The 19,383-nt window shown below is 41.1% G+C and overlaps 1 protein-coding gene across 1 annotated transcript; it reads left to right on the forward strand.

Annotated features, from left to right (window-relative positions):
* Positions 1–359: 359 nt before the first annotated feature.
* KRTAP7-1 (keratin associated protein 7-1) lies at positions 360–1,046 on the forward strand. Its single transcript, XM_084800560.1, has one exon. It carries the CDS (start codon positions 434–436, stop codon positions 695–697), a length of 264 nt encoding a protein of 87 aa, XP_084656686.1. The 5' UTR covers positions 360–433; the 3' UTR covers positions 698–1,046.
* Positions 1,047–19,383: the final 18,337 nt, after the last annotated feature.

The raw sequence follows: 19,383 nt of genomic DNA on the forward strand, positions 1-19,383 counted from the left end.
GTCTTGGTTTGGGTGTTTATATTCTTGCCAAAGCTGTTTTAGCTTAGTTATGTCAGCAGGGAGGAGTTTATAAGCAGAAGATTTAGAGCCTCAGATGATGCAATGAATGCAGTAGTTAAATCATGGGGCACTGATGAAAAGAATTCAGTGGCATGTCAAGGATGGTCACTGGCTTTGAAGATAGCACACATTCCTTTGTAAGCAGAAAAGCCAACCAAAAAATGTGGGCAAAGAGTCTGTGGGGCTTTTTATGTACATTTTATTGGAAAATAATAGGTTTATTTATGCAAATTTGTGGGAAGGTGTGCAGGGACTGGTGTGTCATGTCCACCAACTCAAGGTATAAAAAGTCGAGTGTGGGAGAGATGCTCCATTCACACTTGGGTAACTTGCTCTTCACAGTCTATCCAGATCTCTCTCCACATCTGCCACCATGACTCGTTATTTCTGCTGTGGAAACTACTTCCCAGGTTATCCTTGCTATGGAACCAACTTCCATGGCACCTACAGAGCCACCCCCCTGAACTGCGTTGTGCCTCTGGGTTCTCCCCTGAACCATGGCTGTGGAACCATCTACAGCTCCCGGAACTTCTGTTATGGTGGCCTTAGTAACTTTAACAATCCAGGCTGTTGCTATGGCAGCAGCCTTTACAGGCCATGGGGCTCTGGCTCTGGTTTTGGCTACAGCACCTACTGATGGACCAATGACTCCGAAGACTACAGGACCCTTCTTAACCAGTTATCTTCACAAGGAGCAACTTGAACAGCAATGTCTGCCCTCCAGCCTCCCGTGTGTTTGGAAACTGCAGACCACTCACTGTTGTCTGGTTCATCAGTGATGCTGAGCAGGACACCAGTGCCAAGCTGAAACTCAACTACAGCTAAGAGAAGCAAGACAGTTTTCTAAACAAGTGACTGAAATCTATCTAACCTCCAAGGTTGTTCTCATATATGAAACTGCACCAACCTAAATGTATATCCAGTTGGAGGGTGTGGGCAGGGTCTTACTGTTAGTCTTCCAATAAATCTGACTCATCCAGCATGCATATATTTGTTCTGGTCTTTTATTTTGCTGTGTTTTGTTTGCTCTGGAATTCATCAAGCATTGCAAATTTCTACTGGCTGGTTTTTAACTGAAGTTTACTGGTGATCTGTAACTGATGGTCACTATTGTCCTTCAGGAGTATACCTAGCACCATGACAGCTAGAAAGCACCAAGAAAGTAGGGGAGAAGCTTCCAGGTCAATTCCAGCTCGATTCCTCTATGTTCTACGATGCAAGAATATGGTGTCTTCAGTAGTGAGTTCTTACCATATCAAGATCTGGAGGGTAACCGATGGGAGCAGTGGGAGTTGCCTTAATGATGGTGGGTCTGAAGGTCCTCACTGGGCAAAAACTGTAGAAGAGTTAATCTAGCCCTTGCACTTGCTTTTACTTTGGTCGCCTCTGGTGTCTACGAGGGGCCATTGTTAGGCCATTTTTACTCTTTGTGCGTGTATAAAACATATCTATGAGTGTAAAATTGGTATGGACGTCAGGGAAGTAAGTTCCACCTTCTGATTGGATCTAAGTCCCACTTCACAGGATGAAGTTCATACCTGGCACTATTTATTATTGGGCAAAGCCCTGGAGGAGAACCTACTACTATTTTACCAGGTGGATTTAGTATTGAACCGATTGCTAATATTGTTATACCCATAGATCAACGCATCTCTCAGCACTCATCAGGGAAGCTTGTACTTGCAGTAGATGATGATTAATTCATGACTTACAACTGGCCGACGTGCAGAGAATAAAAGACCGCAGGATGCTTAGCCATAATGGAACATACACACGGTGTCTCCTCTGTCCAAGGCTCAGGGACCATTGCAGAAGAGAGGAAGGAACAAGTGTAACGGCCAGAAAAAGCTGATGACTATAAGGAAACAGCGTCTTGTGGACACAACAGGATAGCTGCACATATGAATTCACAGTGGTGGTGACAGCATGAAAATCACCTGTTAAAGACCAAGGCAGGTAGGAGTTGGTCAAAAAAAATCTCACCCAAGGGGCTGGAGAGATGGCTCAGTGGTTAAGAGCACCTCCTGATCTTCCAGAGGCCCTGAGTTCAATTCCCATCAACCACATGGTGGCTCACAACCATGTAAACTGTGACCTGGTGCCCTCTTCTGGCCTGCAGGTGTACATGCAGCTAAAGTACTCATATGCATCAAATAAGTACATCTTTTAAAAAAATCTCACCCAATTGTCAGCTGCTGGAGCAGGAAAGACATTTTCTCTGGGAGTGTCACCCTAACCAGAAGAAGACACAAAGTTGGGTGGGTAGGGAAAAGAAAGTGGAATTGGAGGAGAGGGGATAAATACATTGTATGAAACTTTCAAAGAACTAATAAAAGTAAATATAACAGAGAAAAATGTCCCAGACTTAACCCAAACATATTACAGTTGTTATTTCACCATGTTTATTATAAAAGTCTTTGCTTTTGTGAGACCTGAATACCCCACACTGAATGGTAAATTGCAACAAACGATTTAGCTAAAAACCTAAGCTGTTATTAATAGAGTGAAGCCAACTGTTGAAGTCATATGGTGTGTTTCCCCTTTTTCATTGGTGGGTTTCGTTTTCTCTGAAATTTTCATCTCTGATTATATGTTAGCTAGCACTAAAATGAAACATTTACTCTCTGGAACGATAGTTACCATCAAGAGCATTTGAGATGTCATGCGCTCTGCCCTGTTCTGTTTTCAGATTAATTCAGATTTTGAATTAAGGACCATTCATTCATGTGTCAAGAGTTTATCATACTACTATTTTAAGAATATACTCTATTGTTCATGGACTTAAGTTAAATTTCTGCCTTATAAGAATAAATGTGGTGTAATCCCTTGTAAATTCATATATTGATGCATTAGCAAGTATTGGCTCTGAAGCCAGGTGTGGTGGCACACGCCTTTAATCCCAGCACTCGGGAGGCAGAGGCAGGTGGATCGCTGTGAGTTCGAGGCCAGCCTGGTCTACAAAGTGAGTCCAGGACAGCCAAGGCTAAAACAGAGAGACCCTGTCTCGAAAAACCAAAAAAAAAAAAAAAAAAAAAAAAAAAAAGTATTGGCTCTGGCCACCGCATTTAACATTTTGAGACTATCTAAACATCCAGACCGGTAGAGTCTGACTTGGAAGTTGACTGTCTTCAAGAGGGAAGTCATTCATTTGGCAGATACTATGCCACAACAACACTGAGCACCACTCTAAGTTCAAGGGGCAGGAGAGAAAACACAGTCCCCTTAGGTGTTCATTATTTTATATATAAAAAGCATCAAAAGGCTGTTAAATCCACTATTTAATATATAAAGGCATTTAATGGTCTCTTTTAAAAAAAGTCAATTACTCTATACATGCTGCATCGAGGCAAGGTCCTTTGCTGTTGCTTTCTCACCAACCCACAGCACACACTCACTGTTCTGAATTTAGTCAGTTGTCTTGAACTGTCTCTGGTAACCCCCTGTCCCCCTAGGGACCCAACTATGTATTATGTATTATGTATTATGTATTATGTATTATGTATTATGTCTCTGTAGTGTTCTTCAGTCTGGATCAAGTCTCAGCCTTCGTGTTTCTTGGCATCCAGCAATTTGAAGACAATGGACCAAATATTTTGCTGAATGGTCTTGACTTTCCTTCATGTTTACTCAGGAGGTGCATGTTGCAGAAACACCATAGAAATGGAGCTATGTCCTCAGTGCTCCCCACCAGAGCTGTACGGTGTTGGCTTATGCAGATTTGGTTCATATTATCAGTTTGTCTTATTATAAGTTCTTCCACTATAAAGTTATTACCCCATTTAGAACTAATATTTTAAGTCTTATTGCATTCATTGTTTGGTATTATGCTATAAAAAGTACTTTTCTTCTCACTTATTGTATTTGCTTTTTAAAAATTTTGATCAATGTTGACACTGACTCATAGTTCCTTATTTTATTCAATTATCTACATTAACTAATATTGTTGTTAAAATTAGTATTCAAAGTATTCTGGATGTGGAGGGTAGAACACCATTCATGCTGGCTCCTATGTGCTGTAGAAATGGACTACATCACTATTGAACTATTTCTCTTCTCTGTGATTCAGCAAGTTAGTCCAAGAGCTCATCTTGGACTTTTTTTTTTAAAATTCTGTTTGTGGATGCAGAATTCATGAGTCTTTTTGTGAGGATGGATTTAGAAAGTAAGATATATCTACTAAGTGTTTCCATTGCTCTGTTGTCATTGTTGCGTAGTCTCACTGACATCCCATTATGTGCTGCAACAACCATTCTTACAATTGTACACAATACTCTCCTATTTAAGAATGACATGTTCTTAAGATGCTCTTGAAGTCTATGCATACGAACAGAGCTCATTGACAAGCAGGATTCATTTCAGTGAGAGAGAGACCAGCCTTCAGGATGGAAGGGGTGGTGCTCTCCAAACAGCAGACCAATTGTTTTCATTCCCAGTCTGCAGCTGCATCTTCTGTTTTGCTACCCTGTTTCTGGTCCTGATCTAACCCTAGTATCTTTGTTTATATTGTCTCAAAATTTGAAGGGAAGAACAGCTGCTTACCCCTCATCATTAGGTTCTCTCTTGCCAGTCTTTTAAAATATTTAATGCAATTTATTTATAATATATGTATATATACATGTGTGTTTGGGGTTGACAACTTGCTACTGGATAACCTATCATGGGTTTGTCTCTGGAGAAACTGGTTCTCCATCTCTCTCAGCAGCCATTAATTGTCAATAGCTCTTCATCTAGGAGTGGGGCCTTGTGAGATCCCCTCCTACCCCCATCCATACTGACATATGAACTGATGTGTCATTACACAGATATTGTCTGGCTGACCACATTGTTGCTATTTCATGGTTGTAGCCTCTCTGTCATATGTAGAAGACACTGTCTGTAAGCAAATACTCTCTTTCATTGGCTCTTATAATCTTTAGGATGTTCCCTGAGACTTAAGTGCACCAACTGCAGCTGGACACCTCCCAGCCCATTATTTGCTGCAGTTTGACTAGTTGTGGATTTCTTCACAGGAGTTTCCATCTGCTGCCCCAGTTAAAGCTCCACCACCCCAGTTTCCTATCTCTCTCTCTTGTAGCACCTGTGTCCTCCTACACCTCCTCTAGAGGCCTCCATCCAACTACGGTGCCCTTTTACCTTCCTGGTTTCTTTGTTTATTCCAGGCTATTTATTTAAATCTACCGAGTCAGAGCTAAGATCCACAAATAAAGGAGACCATGTGGCATTTGTCTTTCTGGGTCTGGGTTAACTCACTCAGTGTATTTTCTAGCTCCATCTATTTCACCGCATCTTTTTTTTGCTGAAGGGAATTCTGTTATGTATATATGTATCACATTTTTATTTTTAATCCCTCAATTAAAAGGCATTCAGGTTGTTTCCACTTCACACCTATTGTAAATAGAGCTGAAGTGAATATGGCTGAGCAAGTGTGCAGTCAGATGCCAGTTCCTTTGGGCAGATTCCAGAGAGTGGAATAGCTGGGTCACATGGGGAATCTACTTTTAGTTTTCTGAAAAGTTTCTGCACTGATCTCTCCGTTGCACCGCTCTGCAATCTCGTCAACAGTGAGACGAGTTTCTCTTTCCCCACATTCTTACCGGTGCTCATCATCAGTTGTTTTCCTTAGCTTGGTTACTGTGATTCTATCCTATGCAAGCAAGCCTTTTAGTTTGCATTTCCTTAATTGCTAAAGAGTTTGAGCATTAAAAAAAGCTATTTCTTAGTCATTTTTATTTCTTCTTTTGAGAACTTTCTGCACAGACATATAGCCCAGTTTATAACTGAGCCATTTTTTAAAAAGAAATCTTTCATTTTTGAGCTCTTTGGAGGGGTAAACAGGAAAAACTTTGAAGACTTTAATCAGGAGGAAGAAGAGAGGGAAGAAGAGAGGGAAGGTACCTGAAGGAATGAGAAGCAGGAAGGATAAATAGCACCAAGGATGCTCAAAAGAGCCATAAGAGAACATTATAGCTTACTTAAAAATACATTGTGTGTGTGTGTGTGTGTGTGTGTGTGTGTATTTGTGTGTGTTATGTGTGTGTTTGTGCGTGTATGTAGGTGTTATGTGTGTGTTTGTGTGTGTGTGTATGTATGTGTACATATGTATACATGGTTAAAATGAAGTTATTCCATTTGTGATAATAATGCTTTTCCCAAAGCTACTTAACAAAATCCCCAGTGCCAGATGTGGGGGTCTATCTTTGAGTTCTTGCTCAGGGAACTCCAGAAGACCCCAGAACCAATAAAGGCATTGCTCTTGCCTTCTTCCAAAAACTTCAAGGCAAGAGCCCAATTGCTGAAGAAGCTGGAACAGACTCGAGAGCCTGCTCCCTGAGGATAAGCTCTCATAGCATCTGAAGGTGCCAAGTAAGCATTAAGGGAAGAGCAGCGCTGTCATTTCCTGTGTTGTGTTTTTCTTCTTGCCATCATGCAGAAATCCACCTCCTGGTTTATGCTGTTGCTGCAATGCTTTCTGGTCAATAACGGTATCATACATTATACACGGTGGGTTACAGCTTGTAAAGTCTGTGAATATAATTTTATTTAAATCTGACAAATATTTTGGGAGACTAGTTTCAGCTGAAGAAATTGCCAAAGATTAATTTGTCCCAGTGGGTAAATATTTAGCTAATGGGAAAGCAAGTCTTGAGCTAATAGTACCGAGATGAAGTCTTCTCGTGCCCCACGTGCCTACAGGTTAATTAATAAGAAGAGAAAAACATTAGCTATGTGAGATCCAACTCACTCATAACTGACACAATCACAATCTTTCAGGATGGTCTCATGCTTGAAAAATTAAATAATTATTAGTCTCTAGTTTTAATCTCAGTGCCAACTCCTATGGTATTTCCTTCCCATGATGTCTAAGAAATGGCATCAGATCTTTGTTCATAGTATTTCTTCTTTGATTCATACTTCATATTTTCTTAGGTAGACCATTACCCTTGCTGTAGATATGTTCTGCCTGATAGTTCTTAATCATACACACACACACACACACACACACACACACACACACACACACACACACACACACACAGAGTAAGCTAAATATGTAAATAAAATCATGTAGCTAGTTCTCATAGGTTGTTTATGAATTTTAAACTCTTTATAGTTTAAGGAAAAGAATTAATCAGAGGTACACAAAAGTCCACTCTCTTCTCTAGATGAGTCCCACATCCCTTTATCCTGAAATGGGAAATTCCATAATTCTTTGTTGTCTTCTGTGCTCTTTTCCTAGAAAACTCCTACAGAGCCTTTAGAAGGTCTTATTCAATCAACTCCTGGTAATTTCTTCTGTTTCAGTTAAGAATCTAGGGCTCAGTTTATTAATATTGTTATGCCCATTGCACGGAAGGAATTTCTACCGCAGGAATACACGTTTACTCAGATGAAGTTGGATCTACCAACTTGCTGCTAGAGTGGACACCACACGGCCTAAGAACCGGCAGGGCGACTCACGGGACAAGCTCTGCAGGGGATCTTTATAGAGTGTGGACCTGGGCTAAGAGTCCTAGAGAACATTAGAGGAGGTAGGGGCACCATCTGGATAACATGTTAGTTGTATTTATATTTATATTTCTCTTGCAACCACCCCAGATTTAACAGCTTAAGACAACACAAGTTCATTTTCTCACAGTTCTAGAGGCCGGGAGTTTCATAATTTTTCCTGGGCTCAGAGATAAAGCTATTGAAATGTTAACATTCACTTCAGAGTTCCTAGAAGAGAGTTGATGATTGTCCTGCTTCTATGGGAAACCTGCCATTGTCAGTTTGTGCGCCTCTACTCTTCATCAAAGGGTGCTTTCCATCACTGGGCTTCTCACACAGGCTTCCCTGGCCTCCTTTCCCATGTTCAAAGGTTCTTGTTTGGGACAACCCAAAGTACAGTAGCCGCCCATCTCAAGGCCAGCTCATCGCCAACCTTAATTTCCCCTGTGTGGCCAGCATAGTTGTACAACTCAGGACTAGAGTCCTTGCTCCCCTGAGAGACCATTGCTACGCCTACCTCAGGTGCTGTCAGCAAGGGAGCTTGAGCCCATAATTTGTTGTGTTAGTAAGTTTTACTTAAGAGGTAGAACAAAGCTCACAACGCCATTGCTGTAATTACTGCTGTGCTGGGCGTGATGTTCTTGCTCTTCTTTCTTTTCAGACATGATTATAGATTGGTCCTTGCGAAGTTTGGGCTACTCTCTCATTGTCGTTGACTGACCTCATCTGATGGGGGAGTTCTAAAGGTTGCCTGTGAGAAGAAGGGAATTAGCACTCATTCTCATGGTCTCGGGGTTACATTGTCTTGTCAGGGATCTGCAGCCTGTACGGAGGAAGAGGGAAGTGAACTTCTGATTCTCATTGTCTAAGAGTGACCTAATCTGATTTGGAGTCCTAAAAGCCATGCACGGGAAGAAAGGAATAAATGCCCTATTTCATCATCAGTGTTTCTGGGCTGTTAGCAATGTTTCCCCCTACCACTGCCTTCATAAACTGACAGCTCTGGTTTTCTCAATGTTTTCTATACTTTGTAAATTTCTCCAGAACAAGCATGGTGTTATACTCGGCATCATTTTTAAACCCTTACTAAATATTAGTTGAAGTAATTCAATTATTTGAAAATTTGTAGAACAAGTCTAATCCATTGCCACGTCCTTAAAGTTCAGTCTCCTGACAAGAAACACAGACATCAGTGGGAGGATTGTCCGGTGCAGCATCTTGGGAGCCCCTGCTGTTAAATTGGACTTTCCACTTTAATAAGATTCTCCGGTGATTTGTGTGCACATAAAATTTGAGCACTGGCCCTGTCTTATTGATTTTCACCCAGAGGCCAGAGAGAGGAGGACACACCTCACTGTGGGTTTTCTAAAGCGCCAGTGAGAGTCTTGCCATCTCCATGAAAAAGAACATTTTCTTATCAAAAATTATTTTTATTGTAATTTTGTTTTCTTTTTATTGTCATTATGGGAAAACCAGATCACGTTATTCATTTCTGAGGAGAGTATAGGAATGCCACTTGTAATTGGAGCAGGAGAGACATGTAATAAATAGAGGAAGGGCTTTCTTGGGTCTTGGGCTCACTAGGCTGGAGGCTCTGTGGGTATTCTACAAAGCCTCTACGTACATTAAGTATTGCTGTCTCTGTCATTCCTTAGCAATTTCCTGTTAGTGTCTTGTCTCTTTCTGAGCCTTCTGCCATTACCTTTGAGAATGAAATTTGCTCTGTTTTGTAGTTTATGTTTTCTGTCTTTCTCATCTTGCATCAGTCCACGCCATCCTTTCCACATGCACTCTGTGTTACCGCCAGATGGAGGCTTCTGTGTTTGAGGCACTGGGATGCAACTTCAGAGCTATGAAGTGTTTTCTTATGAATAATTCAAAATGTGTGTGTGTGTATGTGTGCAGCTGTGTGGAGGCCAGAGGTGTTGACCCTGTTGCTAATTCTCAGGAACATTCTTTCCTTTGTGTGTCCACTAGTGTCGGGTGGCTGTGTAACAAGCTCTGGGGATCTGCCTGTCTTTGCGTGTCCCCAGTTCTGTGATGATGAGCACAGGCTGCCATGTCCAGCTTTTTTCCTGTGGGTTTGGGGCCTGAACTCAGGTCTTTATGCTTGCATGGCAGGACTTTGCTAACCGAACAACTGGCTTCCCAAGCACAACATTCTTAAACTGTAAGAGAAAATTGGACACATTAGTTATGGTCTTAGTTTTTAAAATTAAAATTTAAATTATTTTCATCATGCACTTTGGCTGGTAATGAAGGGATGGTGTTGGCAGTTGCTGGAGATGGTCATTGCACTTGCTGTTTGAGGAGAATAAGGGCATTATGTCAAAGATCTCGAGAGACAGACTCCATATGCCTCCCAGAAGCCAATAAATGGTTAGTGTCAAACTTCATTCAGCAGTGAGCCAGTCTTAGAACAATTTAAGTAACTTTACCCTACTAACTAGCTCAGCTTGCAGATTTAACTTTATATTCGTTTTTAGTGTATGGCTCTAGTGTCATTTTTATGTGGCATGGGAAGACCTTGGCTCTTCCAATTCTGTTTAAGAGTAGGATGGATGGGAGAGAGTGAAAATCTTAGCTTGCCCACGATAAAAAGCTTGTAGCCCCCCCAAAAGAAGGTGTGACTTACTTGAAATGCCTTTTTCATGTTGGCGTGAATCACACGTGAGGTCCCCCCCCCCACCCCCCACCCCCCCCCCCCCCCCCCCCCCCGGCAGGAGTCATGGAGCCAAGTTCACACCCAGGCATTGTTGTGGTGTTGTGTTATTTCTTAAGAAAACCACACAACTTCTACATCAAATAGTAGGCCTAACTAATGAAGCTCATCCTTGGTAATTAACCAACATGCTCATCCCTCAAGGTGCTGAGGTGGCAAGGGATGGAGATGGTGTCTCAGATTAGCACCTAGGCTTGTTCAGCAATTTCTGATGCTATCAAGTCACACATTTTTTTTGGCATATTGGCCCAGTAGTTATAGTATCATGTAACACATTGTGTGTGTGTGTGTGTGTGTGTGTGTGTGTGTGTGTGTATGTGTGTGTGTGTGTGTGTGTGTGTGTGTGTGTGTGAGAGAGAGAGAGAGAGAGAGAGACAGACAGACAGACAGACAGACAGACAGACAGACAGACAGACAGAGACAGAGGAGATGAGAGAAGGGGGATCAGGGGAACAAGTAAGAGAGTCTCCTATAGCCCCAAATGACCCTGAAGTCACTATAAAGCAAAGGATAGCCTCAGTCTCCTAAAGCTCTTTCTTCCACCTCCCATGTGCTGGGATAACTGCAGTGTAGATACAGTCCTGTTGTGGCAGTTATATTTAGTTATATTTGACTTGGTGACACCTTGAATTTAGCTCTATAGGCACTTGAGCTAGATTATTCTTGCTGAAGAGAGTGGCCTTGCACATTTTAGGATGGTTTGAAGGACCTATAGCTTCTCCTGGTTGCACACTAAGTAACACATTCCTCCCAGGCTTGACAAAAATGCCTCCAGACATTATAAACATCCCGAAGAGAGCAAACTTGTTTATAGTAAATCAAAGCACCTCTGCTTATAAAGCCTGGTTATGACTGGGTCCCTTTTTAGTCCTTCACTATTTTATATGTTGTTAGAGAGGATGTCTTCAGATGCCCTACCTCAGGGAACTGTGAATTGCTTAGTATAACCAAATACCACCTTTATGGGAATCACCTGGTCTCCCATAAAGAAGGAATAGTTTCTTGGTCCTACCCTACACCCAAGAATAGACAGAAATAAAACTGAGAAATATTCATTTTAAAGAGCATCTTGGGAGGTTCTGATGCTGCCATTTGAAACTATGATAGTGCTCTGACGCCATAATATGCATGGTATGGTTTCTGTAACTCTCTTCTCCTGTTCGCATCTTTTAAAGGTACGGGAGGTGGGGGTTCATTAGTTGATCCTAGCAAGATTGTAATGAGGGGAGCAGCCCACGGCTTGCCTATGTGAGCAACTTATAATGACAGAAGGTTGAACTGTAATCTTGGCTTGTCGGTGACTGTGCTGGGGGGCTCATACAGCGCATAAAATGAGAAGTCCCAGGAGGTCAGCTCACCTCCTTTTGCAGTTGAGAAACCTGAGCCCTAAAAAGTAATTTGCCTACATTCTCACAGCCAGGGAATGGCCAACTTAGGCCTAGACTATTCTTTCATGAATCAGTTCATTTAATATTTACTGAAAGCCTGCACTAAGGCCAATAGTGATCCAGACGCAGGGAAATCCATGGTAATTATAATCGTTACTGTTGTTCCCATGGAAACGAGCAGATTAACCTTAGACACACCAGTAGTGCTAAATGGTGGCTGTGATCAGTGAGAAAGATGGCAAGTTGACGTGTGAGGCTGTATGTGAATGCTAGCTGAAGGGGTTGGGAAGGTATCTCAAAGGAAGTGTGTCTAGAGGATGCGGAGATAAAAACAGTCCAGAGAACCACCACACGCTGAGGCTTGAAAATCAGCAGATGTGTGACAAGTCTGAAGGACTAAAACGCAGAGGAGCCTTTGTTGTGTTTTGAGATAAGGGCTCACCATGTAGGCCTGCTTGGCTGGAACTCGCTATGCAGACCAGCTGGCCTCCGACACACAGAGACCAGTCGGCCTCTGCCTGTGAATGCTGACATTACAGGCACATGCCTTCTTGCCTCCTTCAAACACAAGGAATCTTAAACAGTACAAATTGGAGGCTTTTATATAATTGTAAAAATGAAGATATGACTTTGGTTCTAAGAGTTTTGGATATTACCGAAATGCTTTTGTTTTCTAAGAGTGCTATTAACTTAATGTTCTGTTTTATTAGCTAAGTTATTAAGAGGTGCACCCCCCAAAAAAAGATGTAGTGTCAGATTTATTTTCAGCATCTGTTAAGGTGGTCAAGTGACTTGAACTTTCACTCTACCTTGGCATGCTTTACATTTAGTGATTTGCATAAGTGGAACCATTTTTGCACTATGGCTTAGGAGGTTTTTATAAAGTCATTGAACTAAATTCGGTGGGATTTTACCTAGTGGTTTTGCATCCTCACTCATTGGTGTATAGTTTTCATGGCAGGTGGAGCCTCGCCTTGCTTGCCTGTCGGGTGATGATGGCTTTGCTGAATGAGTTTGGAAGTGTTCCTGCCACTTCAGTTCTGGGAAGAGTTTGAGAAGCATTGCCAGTTGTTCTTTAGTTCAGCCGTGAAGCCGTCTTCTCCCATGTTTTATTTTTTTGGGGGGAGATATTTTACTATGATTTGCTCTCATTTTTCATTATTGGCATATTCAGATGTTATCTTTCTTCTCTATATTTTGTAGGCTGCATGATATAGGAGTTAACCTATTTCTTTTAGATTATCCAAACTTTTGACCTATAATTGTTTATAGCAGATTTTAGGATTCTATATTTCTGTATTATCAGTCATAGTAACTTTCTTTGTGTTTATCATTTGAGTAAATATTCTCTTTTATTGTCTAGAAAAAGAGTTTCCAGTTTTATTTAATAAAAACAATTTTGTTGATGTTTCTAGATGACTTCATTTATTCATGCTCTAGTCATTATTTCCTTTCTTCTACCAGCTTTGGGCTTTGTTTGATTTCTGATTCTTTAACACATGGAGTTGATTTGTTTGTACTTTCTATTTGTTTAATATTTAACTTTTAATTGATTCTTTGTGAATTTCATATCATGCACCCCAATCTCACTCATCTCCCCATACCTTTGTACTTACCACCTACCCTTGTAAGCTCCCCCCTCCCCCAAAGGAAAAAAACTCACTGTGGAAGTTGTAGTGTGTCATAGTGTGTCCCACAGTATACCCCTTTGCCCATACTTTGCTTGCAAATGTTCATTGCAACGAGTCATTGGCAATGGAACCTCTGGATTCTGCTACACCATCAATAAAGCCCCTCATCTGGACTCTTCTTGAATATCCTGTTGCTGCCCTGTGTCATGGAGATCCTGCAGCTCTGGATCTATAGGGTCAACCCTTCCATATGCTTCAGCAGTTTATTCATGATTAGATGTTGGGGTGAGCCAATCAAAGCCCTTGATCTGGGCCTGAGTGATAGATCAGAAGGTCAGCCTGCCAGCCATCTGGCACCCACACTACCAGGGTGAGCTCTCCAGCACTACCCTGGCTAGCTCAATGCCACAGAAGGCAAGGGGCAGAGCCAACTCTTTTGGTCTCCTGCTCTCCGAGCCTAGCTCACTCACACCCATGACAGCAGAGCCAGCTCTGTGGTGCTGCCCAGGTGAGGCGCTGGGCCCACATGCTGTAGTGATGATGCTGCAGGCGGTGAGCTGGGCCATGTCTCCACTCTTAAGCCCTGGAGGCTGGCTCACCCACAACCTCATTTGCCAGTGCAAAATGAAGTTCAGTACATGTCTGTTAGTCCATTCGGTCTAAAGGGTGATTCAGAGCCTTTGATAACTCACTGGTTTTTTATTTGAACTATCTGCTCACTGTTGAAATGAGATATTAAAAGTCTTCTACTTTATTTATATTGCTGCCTATTTTTCATTTCAGACCTGTTAATATTTGCTTTATATATTTAAGAGCTCTAATGTTGAATATAGGCATATTAACAAGGGTTAAATTTCTTGATTAATTTCCTCTTTATCAAGACAGCTGGCCCTTCTTTCAGGTCGCAGTTCTTAACTTAAAGAATGTTTGGTGTGATAATATGTGGGACCATTTTACCCCCTTTGTTTCTCACTTGCTTGTAACTCGTATCTTCTCTAACTTTAAATCTAACTGTGTCCTTAAAAGTGAAAATATTCTGTAGACAGAAATGCAATTGTACAGTTGCCATTTATGAACTGCGCTCTGACTGTGTTATAGATCCTTCGTTCGTTTCTGGGTTTCTTTGTTAATATTTTCCTGCTTTGTTTTTTCTTCCTCTCTGTTCTATAAGCACTATAGGTATTCTTTTATGTCAGGAGGGTTACATAAAACAATATTTTAACTAGCTTCAAAACTTTGATCTTATACAAATGCTTGGCTTTTCCTCTCCTACTTTTATGTTTTTGATGTAAACATTTACAGCTTTTCATATTGCATAACATCTACAAATTATGTGGCTAAAGTTTCTTTTAATGCTATTATATTTTAACCTCTATCCCAGAGTTATAATAACATCACCACACTTCTAATACTGGAGTGCTCTGAGTTAAACAGAATGCTGTGTTTTACCAGATAGTCTTATACTTTCATATATTTTAATATTTATAATTAATATCCTTTGATTTAATTTGGAAGAACTCCCTTTAGCATTTCTTATAAGCATTTGTTGGCAACAGGTCATTTGGAATTACCCAGTTGGTGAAGGCTACTAAAGTCATTGGAAAGCAGGTCACTGGGAGCCTCAGGAGATTCCTCCAAGGAGCTGATTTTGACAGTTCCTGCCTTTCCTTTTTCCCAGATGGGCCTAGACATCTCCTCAATGATTTATATAAGTCAGAACTCCAGAAAACCCTTTGTATGGCTGCGAGCCTGGGATTCACTGTACCTTGAAGAGACCCAACAAACTTGGAAACTGTCTTCCAGTCTTGAATTGGGCAAGTCTAGGCATGGGGTAGTATGAGCAAAATAAAAATGTTGTTTCTATTTTTAATTTTTCAGTATTGGTTCTTATTTGTCATTTTTTATTTTTGATATTATAATTATAATACAATTACATTATCTTCCCCCTCTCTCCAAACCCTCCCAAGGACCCTCCCTCCCTTGCTCTCTAATTCATGGCCGTGTTTTCCTTAATTGTTTTTTATATGTATTCACATACACATATATGTATACGTACAATGCTCAGTCTGCTTAATCTTACTTGTTTGTGTATATTTTCAGGAATGATCATTTACTATTAAAGAGCCAATTGGTCTACTCTCCCTGTGGAAGACTATTTCTTCCATCTTGATAATCCTTGGTTCCTTGCAGTTCTTTGTGCACCGCGGAGGCCTCATGAGCTTATTCTTTTCATGCTAGCACATCAGTTGGAATTGTTCACGTTCAGCTTCCGCTTAGGCAGCTACATTGCTGAGACGCTAAGGGAGTATCTTCGGACATTGCTAGGAGACAATCTCACAGCAGCTCCCCAATTCTCTGGCGTTTACAATCTTTCCACCTCATTTTCCAAACTGATTCCTGAGCCTTAAGTTCTGGAACTGTGTTGTAGAAGTATTAATTGGGCTGAGCTCTGCAACACTGCCTTTTTTTTTTTTGTATTGGTCTCTCTCTGTTGTAAAGAGAAGTTTCTTTGATGAGGTGTTAGCACTACAGTCATCTCTGGGCACGAGGACAAATATTTAGGCTGCAGTTAGAAACTATGCTGATTTCGCAAAGTTATGGGCATTTCTAATAATTTCCTTTCTCAGGCCCAGCGCTTTGTCTCAAACATGTTGCTAAAGCTTCTTAAATGGTCTTCTGGGTGATGCTCATTCAATTTGTGGGTAGCTAATAAGTGTGCGCACATGTGTGAGTGGTGATGGGAAAAAGACGTAGATATGGCGCTTGCCATTTGTTCTCATGTACGTGTATAGAAACCTTTTAAACTCCGTGTTTGTCTGCTTGTTTGCTTGTGTGTTAGTGTACATGTGCCTAACATAATACAAGTTTCTTTGTCTAAACATTTTGAGTGTGGGTAGCAGATTAAAAAGCAATTTTATGGCTCTTTAAAATGTTATTACTATGTATCTATAATCCATTTTATTCAATTTGTACTGCCTATATGCTCATCTGTATGGGACCATCTGCCGGAGCATGGCTGACTGACCAGGGGCCAAATCCCTAAAACCAACCAAGACAACAACAGCAACAACAACAGCAACAAAAATCATGAACTGTCAATAGCTCTTCAACTAGGGATTGGGACTTCTGAACACCAACATATCGGCGTGTTTATCTTCCTGAAATCACCAGTGCTAAGAGTCCATGAGTGCAAATGGTCTGTCATGTGCAGATGACATTCACAGCAGCCCTTCCTGACTGCATTTCCAGCACTGCCCTTCATTCACTCTCCTTTTATTTCTAAGAGTCCACTGAGCTGTTAGTGACTTCTAGAAGGCACTTCATTGTTTTATAATCCTTTAAGACAATTTGCATTTATCTACTTAAAAAAATGTTACCCACATCAAACTGTTTCACCTGCCACTTTGTTCACCAACAAAGTACCAACTTTTAAGCTAAAGCTAATGCATGCATCCTTTCCATGATGCATCTTTGCTACTCTGTCTCCACTTCTTGTAAGTGTGCTTGTGTGTTTCTCTTCTTTGGTTTTGCTGCAGTGGAGTTCTGTATTTCCTGTTTTCTTAATCGTGTTTTACCTCTTTCAGTTGGAATTTTGCTTCTAACATCTTCTGTAGGGTTGGGATTGTGAGTAGATAATATTTAATTTTGCTTTTGTTATGGAATATTTTGTTCTCTCCATCTATGATGATTGAAAGTTTTGTTGGGTATAGTAGTCTGGGCCGATGTCTGTGGTCTCTTAGAATCTGCAAAATTTCTGTCTCGGCCCTTCTGGCATTTAGAGTCTCTGTTGAGAAGTCAGGTATGATTCTCACAGGTTTGCCTTTATATGTTATTTGCCGTTTTTCCCTTTCAGCTTTTTAATATTTTTTTCTTTGCTCTGTACATTTAGTGTTTTGAATATTATGTATCAGGAGAATTTTCTTTTCTGGTCTAATCTATTTGGTGTTGTGTAGGCGTCTTGTATGTTTATAGGCTTCACTTTCTTTAGGTTGGGGAAATTTGCTTTGATTTCATTGAAAATGTTTTCTGAGCCTTGGAGCTTGGAATCTTCTCTTTTTTCTGTTCCTATTATTCTTAGGTTTTATCTTTTCATAGTGTCCTTGATTTCTTGAATGTTTGGTGTCAGGAACCTTTTAGATTTAACATTTTCTTTGATGGATGTATCTTCTATAACTAAGATTCTTTCCTTCAATTCTTGTATTCTCTTTGTGATGCTTACCTCTGTAGTTTCTATTTTCTTCCCTATGTTGTCCATATCCAGGATTTCCTCAGCTTGCATTTTATTTATTGTCTCTATTTCCATTTTCAGGTCTTGAACAATTTTATTCATTTCCTTCACTGCTTGTTTGTATTTTCCTGCATTTATTTAATTGATTTATTTTCTCTTTAAAGGCTTCTATCTGTTTAATTGTATTTTCCTGCATTTCTTTAAGGGGTTTATTAATTCCTTTTTAAACACATCTATTATTTTTATAAGCATAGATTTAAGGTCATTTTCTTGTGTTTCCGTTGTGTGAGGTTATCCTGGGATGCTTGCAATGGGATAACTGAGTTCTGGAGGTGCCATATTGTCCTGGCTTTTGTTGATGGTGTTCTTATGCTGGCCCTTTTGTCTCTGGCATTGGCTGGTGGTTCCTGGTGCCTGCTGGATTTCTAAAGGGTGCAGGAAGAGCCCTGTACAGGAGGCTGGATGTTCCTGGAACAGCCCTTCTTGGGATGGTGTGTATGGTTCTGGACTGGCTGCTGCATCTTAGGGAATACCTGCCTTTCTCCTCAGGAGGCTCTGTCCCAGTTAGTCCACAGGCAGGGGATTGGAGTGGAGGTGTCTAACCTGTATGATCCTGAGGACCAGAAGGTCTCCTCAGGAACTCAGGAGCCCTCCTCTCTCTGGGGGAACTCCTGGAGTCAGCAGTCCTGCCACTTTCTCATTCACTTGTGGTCTCTGAGCTCAAGCAGCCGAGACACTGTGCGTGCTGGGTGCCACCATCTTGGAGCCAGATCCTGTATGCTCCTCAGGGAAGTGAGTAGACACATGAACCAGAGGCTGGGACTGTTTCCCTGGATCTTGAGAGTCAGGTGGCCAGAGGCTGGAACTGTGCTTCCCTGGAACCCAGGAGCTTTCCTCGGGAAGGTGGGAATATCCTGGTGGCCAGGGGCTGGAACTAATCATTCCTGGCACCTGTGGACTCTCTTCCTACCTGGGAAACACAGACACTGGCATTTTGGAGTCTGCGGCATGGCCTCTCATTCACACTTCAGTCACTGTGATCCTGCCCCCCAGACACCGTGTAGGCTGGCCACTGCCATATCTGATCTCCAGGTTGTCTCAACTCCATTGGGCAGAATTGTACATTCTTTCCTTTAGAGTAAGATATATAACATGTATTTCATTCACTGATCACTTCCAATGTAGTTACCATTTCTCACATATTTTTTTACAATTTCTAGAATCTAATAATTACCTGGGATTCAGGAAACGTTCAGTTTATGTCATTTAAAATACACGTTTGTTTTAAGAAACATAGCTTTTGTATCCTGGGATGACCACTCTCATATATACTATAACTCATTTAGTGGCTCGAGGATGTAACCCCAGTGGTAAAGCATTTGCCTAGAATGTTCACGATCCTAGGCTTGATTCCCAGCACCACAAAAAACAGCAAAAATAAAATCACACCTTCTAATGGACTAGAAACATTACATTTGAAGGTGATGAGACTTGTGCACATCTGAATGCTCCCTCTTCTGAAAGTTGGGCTCATTTCTTTTTCCTTTGCAGAAAATCAAGGAACAGTTTCCCCCACTTTATTCATATAAAATTTTACTTAAATCAAAGAAGAGAAATAAAAATGAAATACAACTATTAGTTATATAACACTTGAGGCATGCCCTTTAAATGAGAGACATCCCGAGCTTTATGCCACTGTCCAGCAACCACTGCTTACATATCATCGCTGCATATGTGAATATATGTTTTTCTCTCCCTCAGAGCCCCATGTATCACAGTTCTGCTGGGGAAGATGGGCAGGGGAAGCATCTGAGCTGTCCTTGGTCTGATTAGTTCTGATTAGCTCAGATTCCTTCTGGAGAATCC

Source organism: Acomys minous (assembly GCF_964271855.1).
Source record: "Acomys minous genome assembly, chromosome: 11".
NCBI classification, from domain to species: domain Eukaryota; kingdom Metazoa; phylum Chordata; class Mammalia; order Rodentia; family Muridae; genus Acomys; species Acomys minous.

What these genes read in the sequence shown, in the direction of transcription:
- KRTAP7-1 (XM_084800560.1), top strand. Translation starts at nt 434, where the DNA reads ATGACTCGTTATTTCTGCTGTGGAAACTACTTCCCAGGTTATCCTTGC.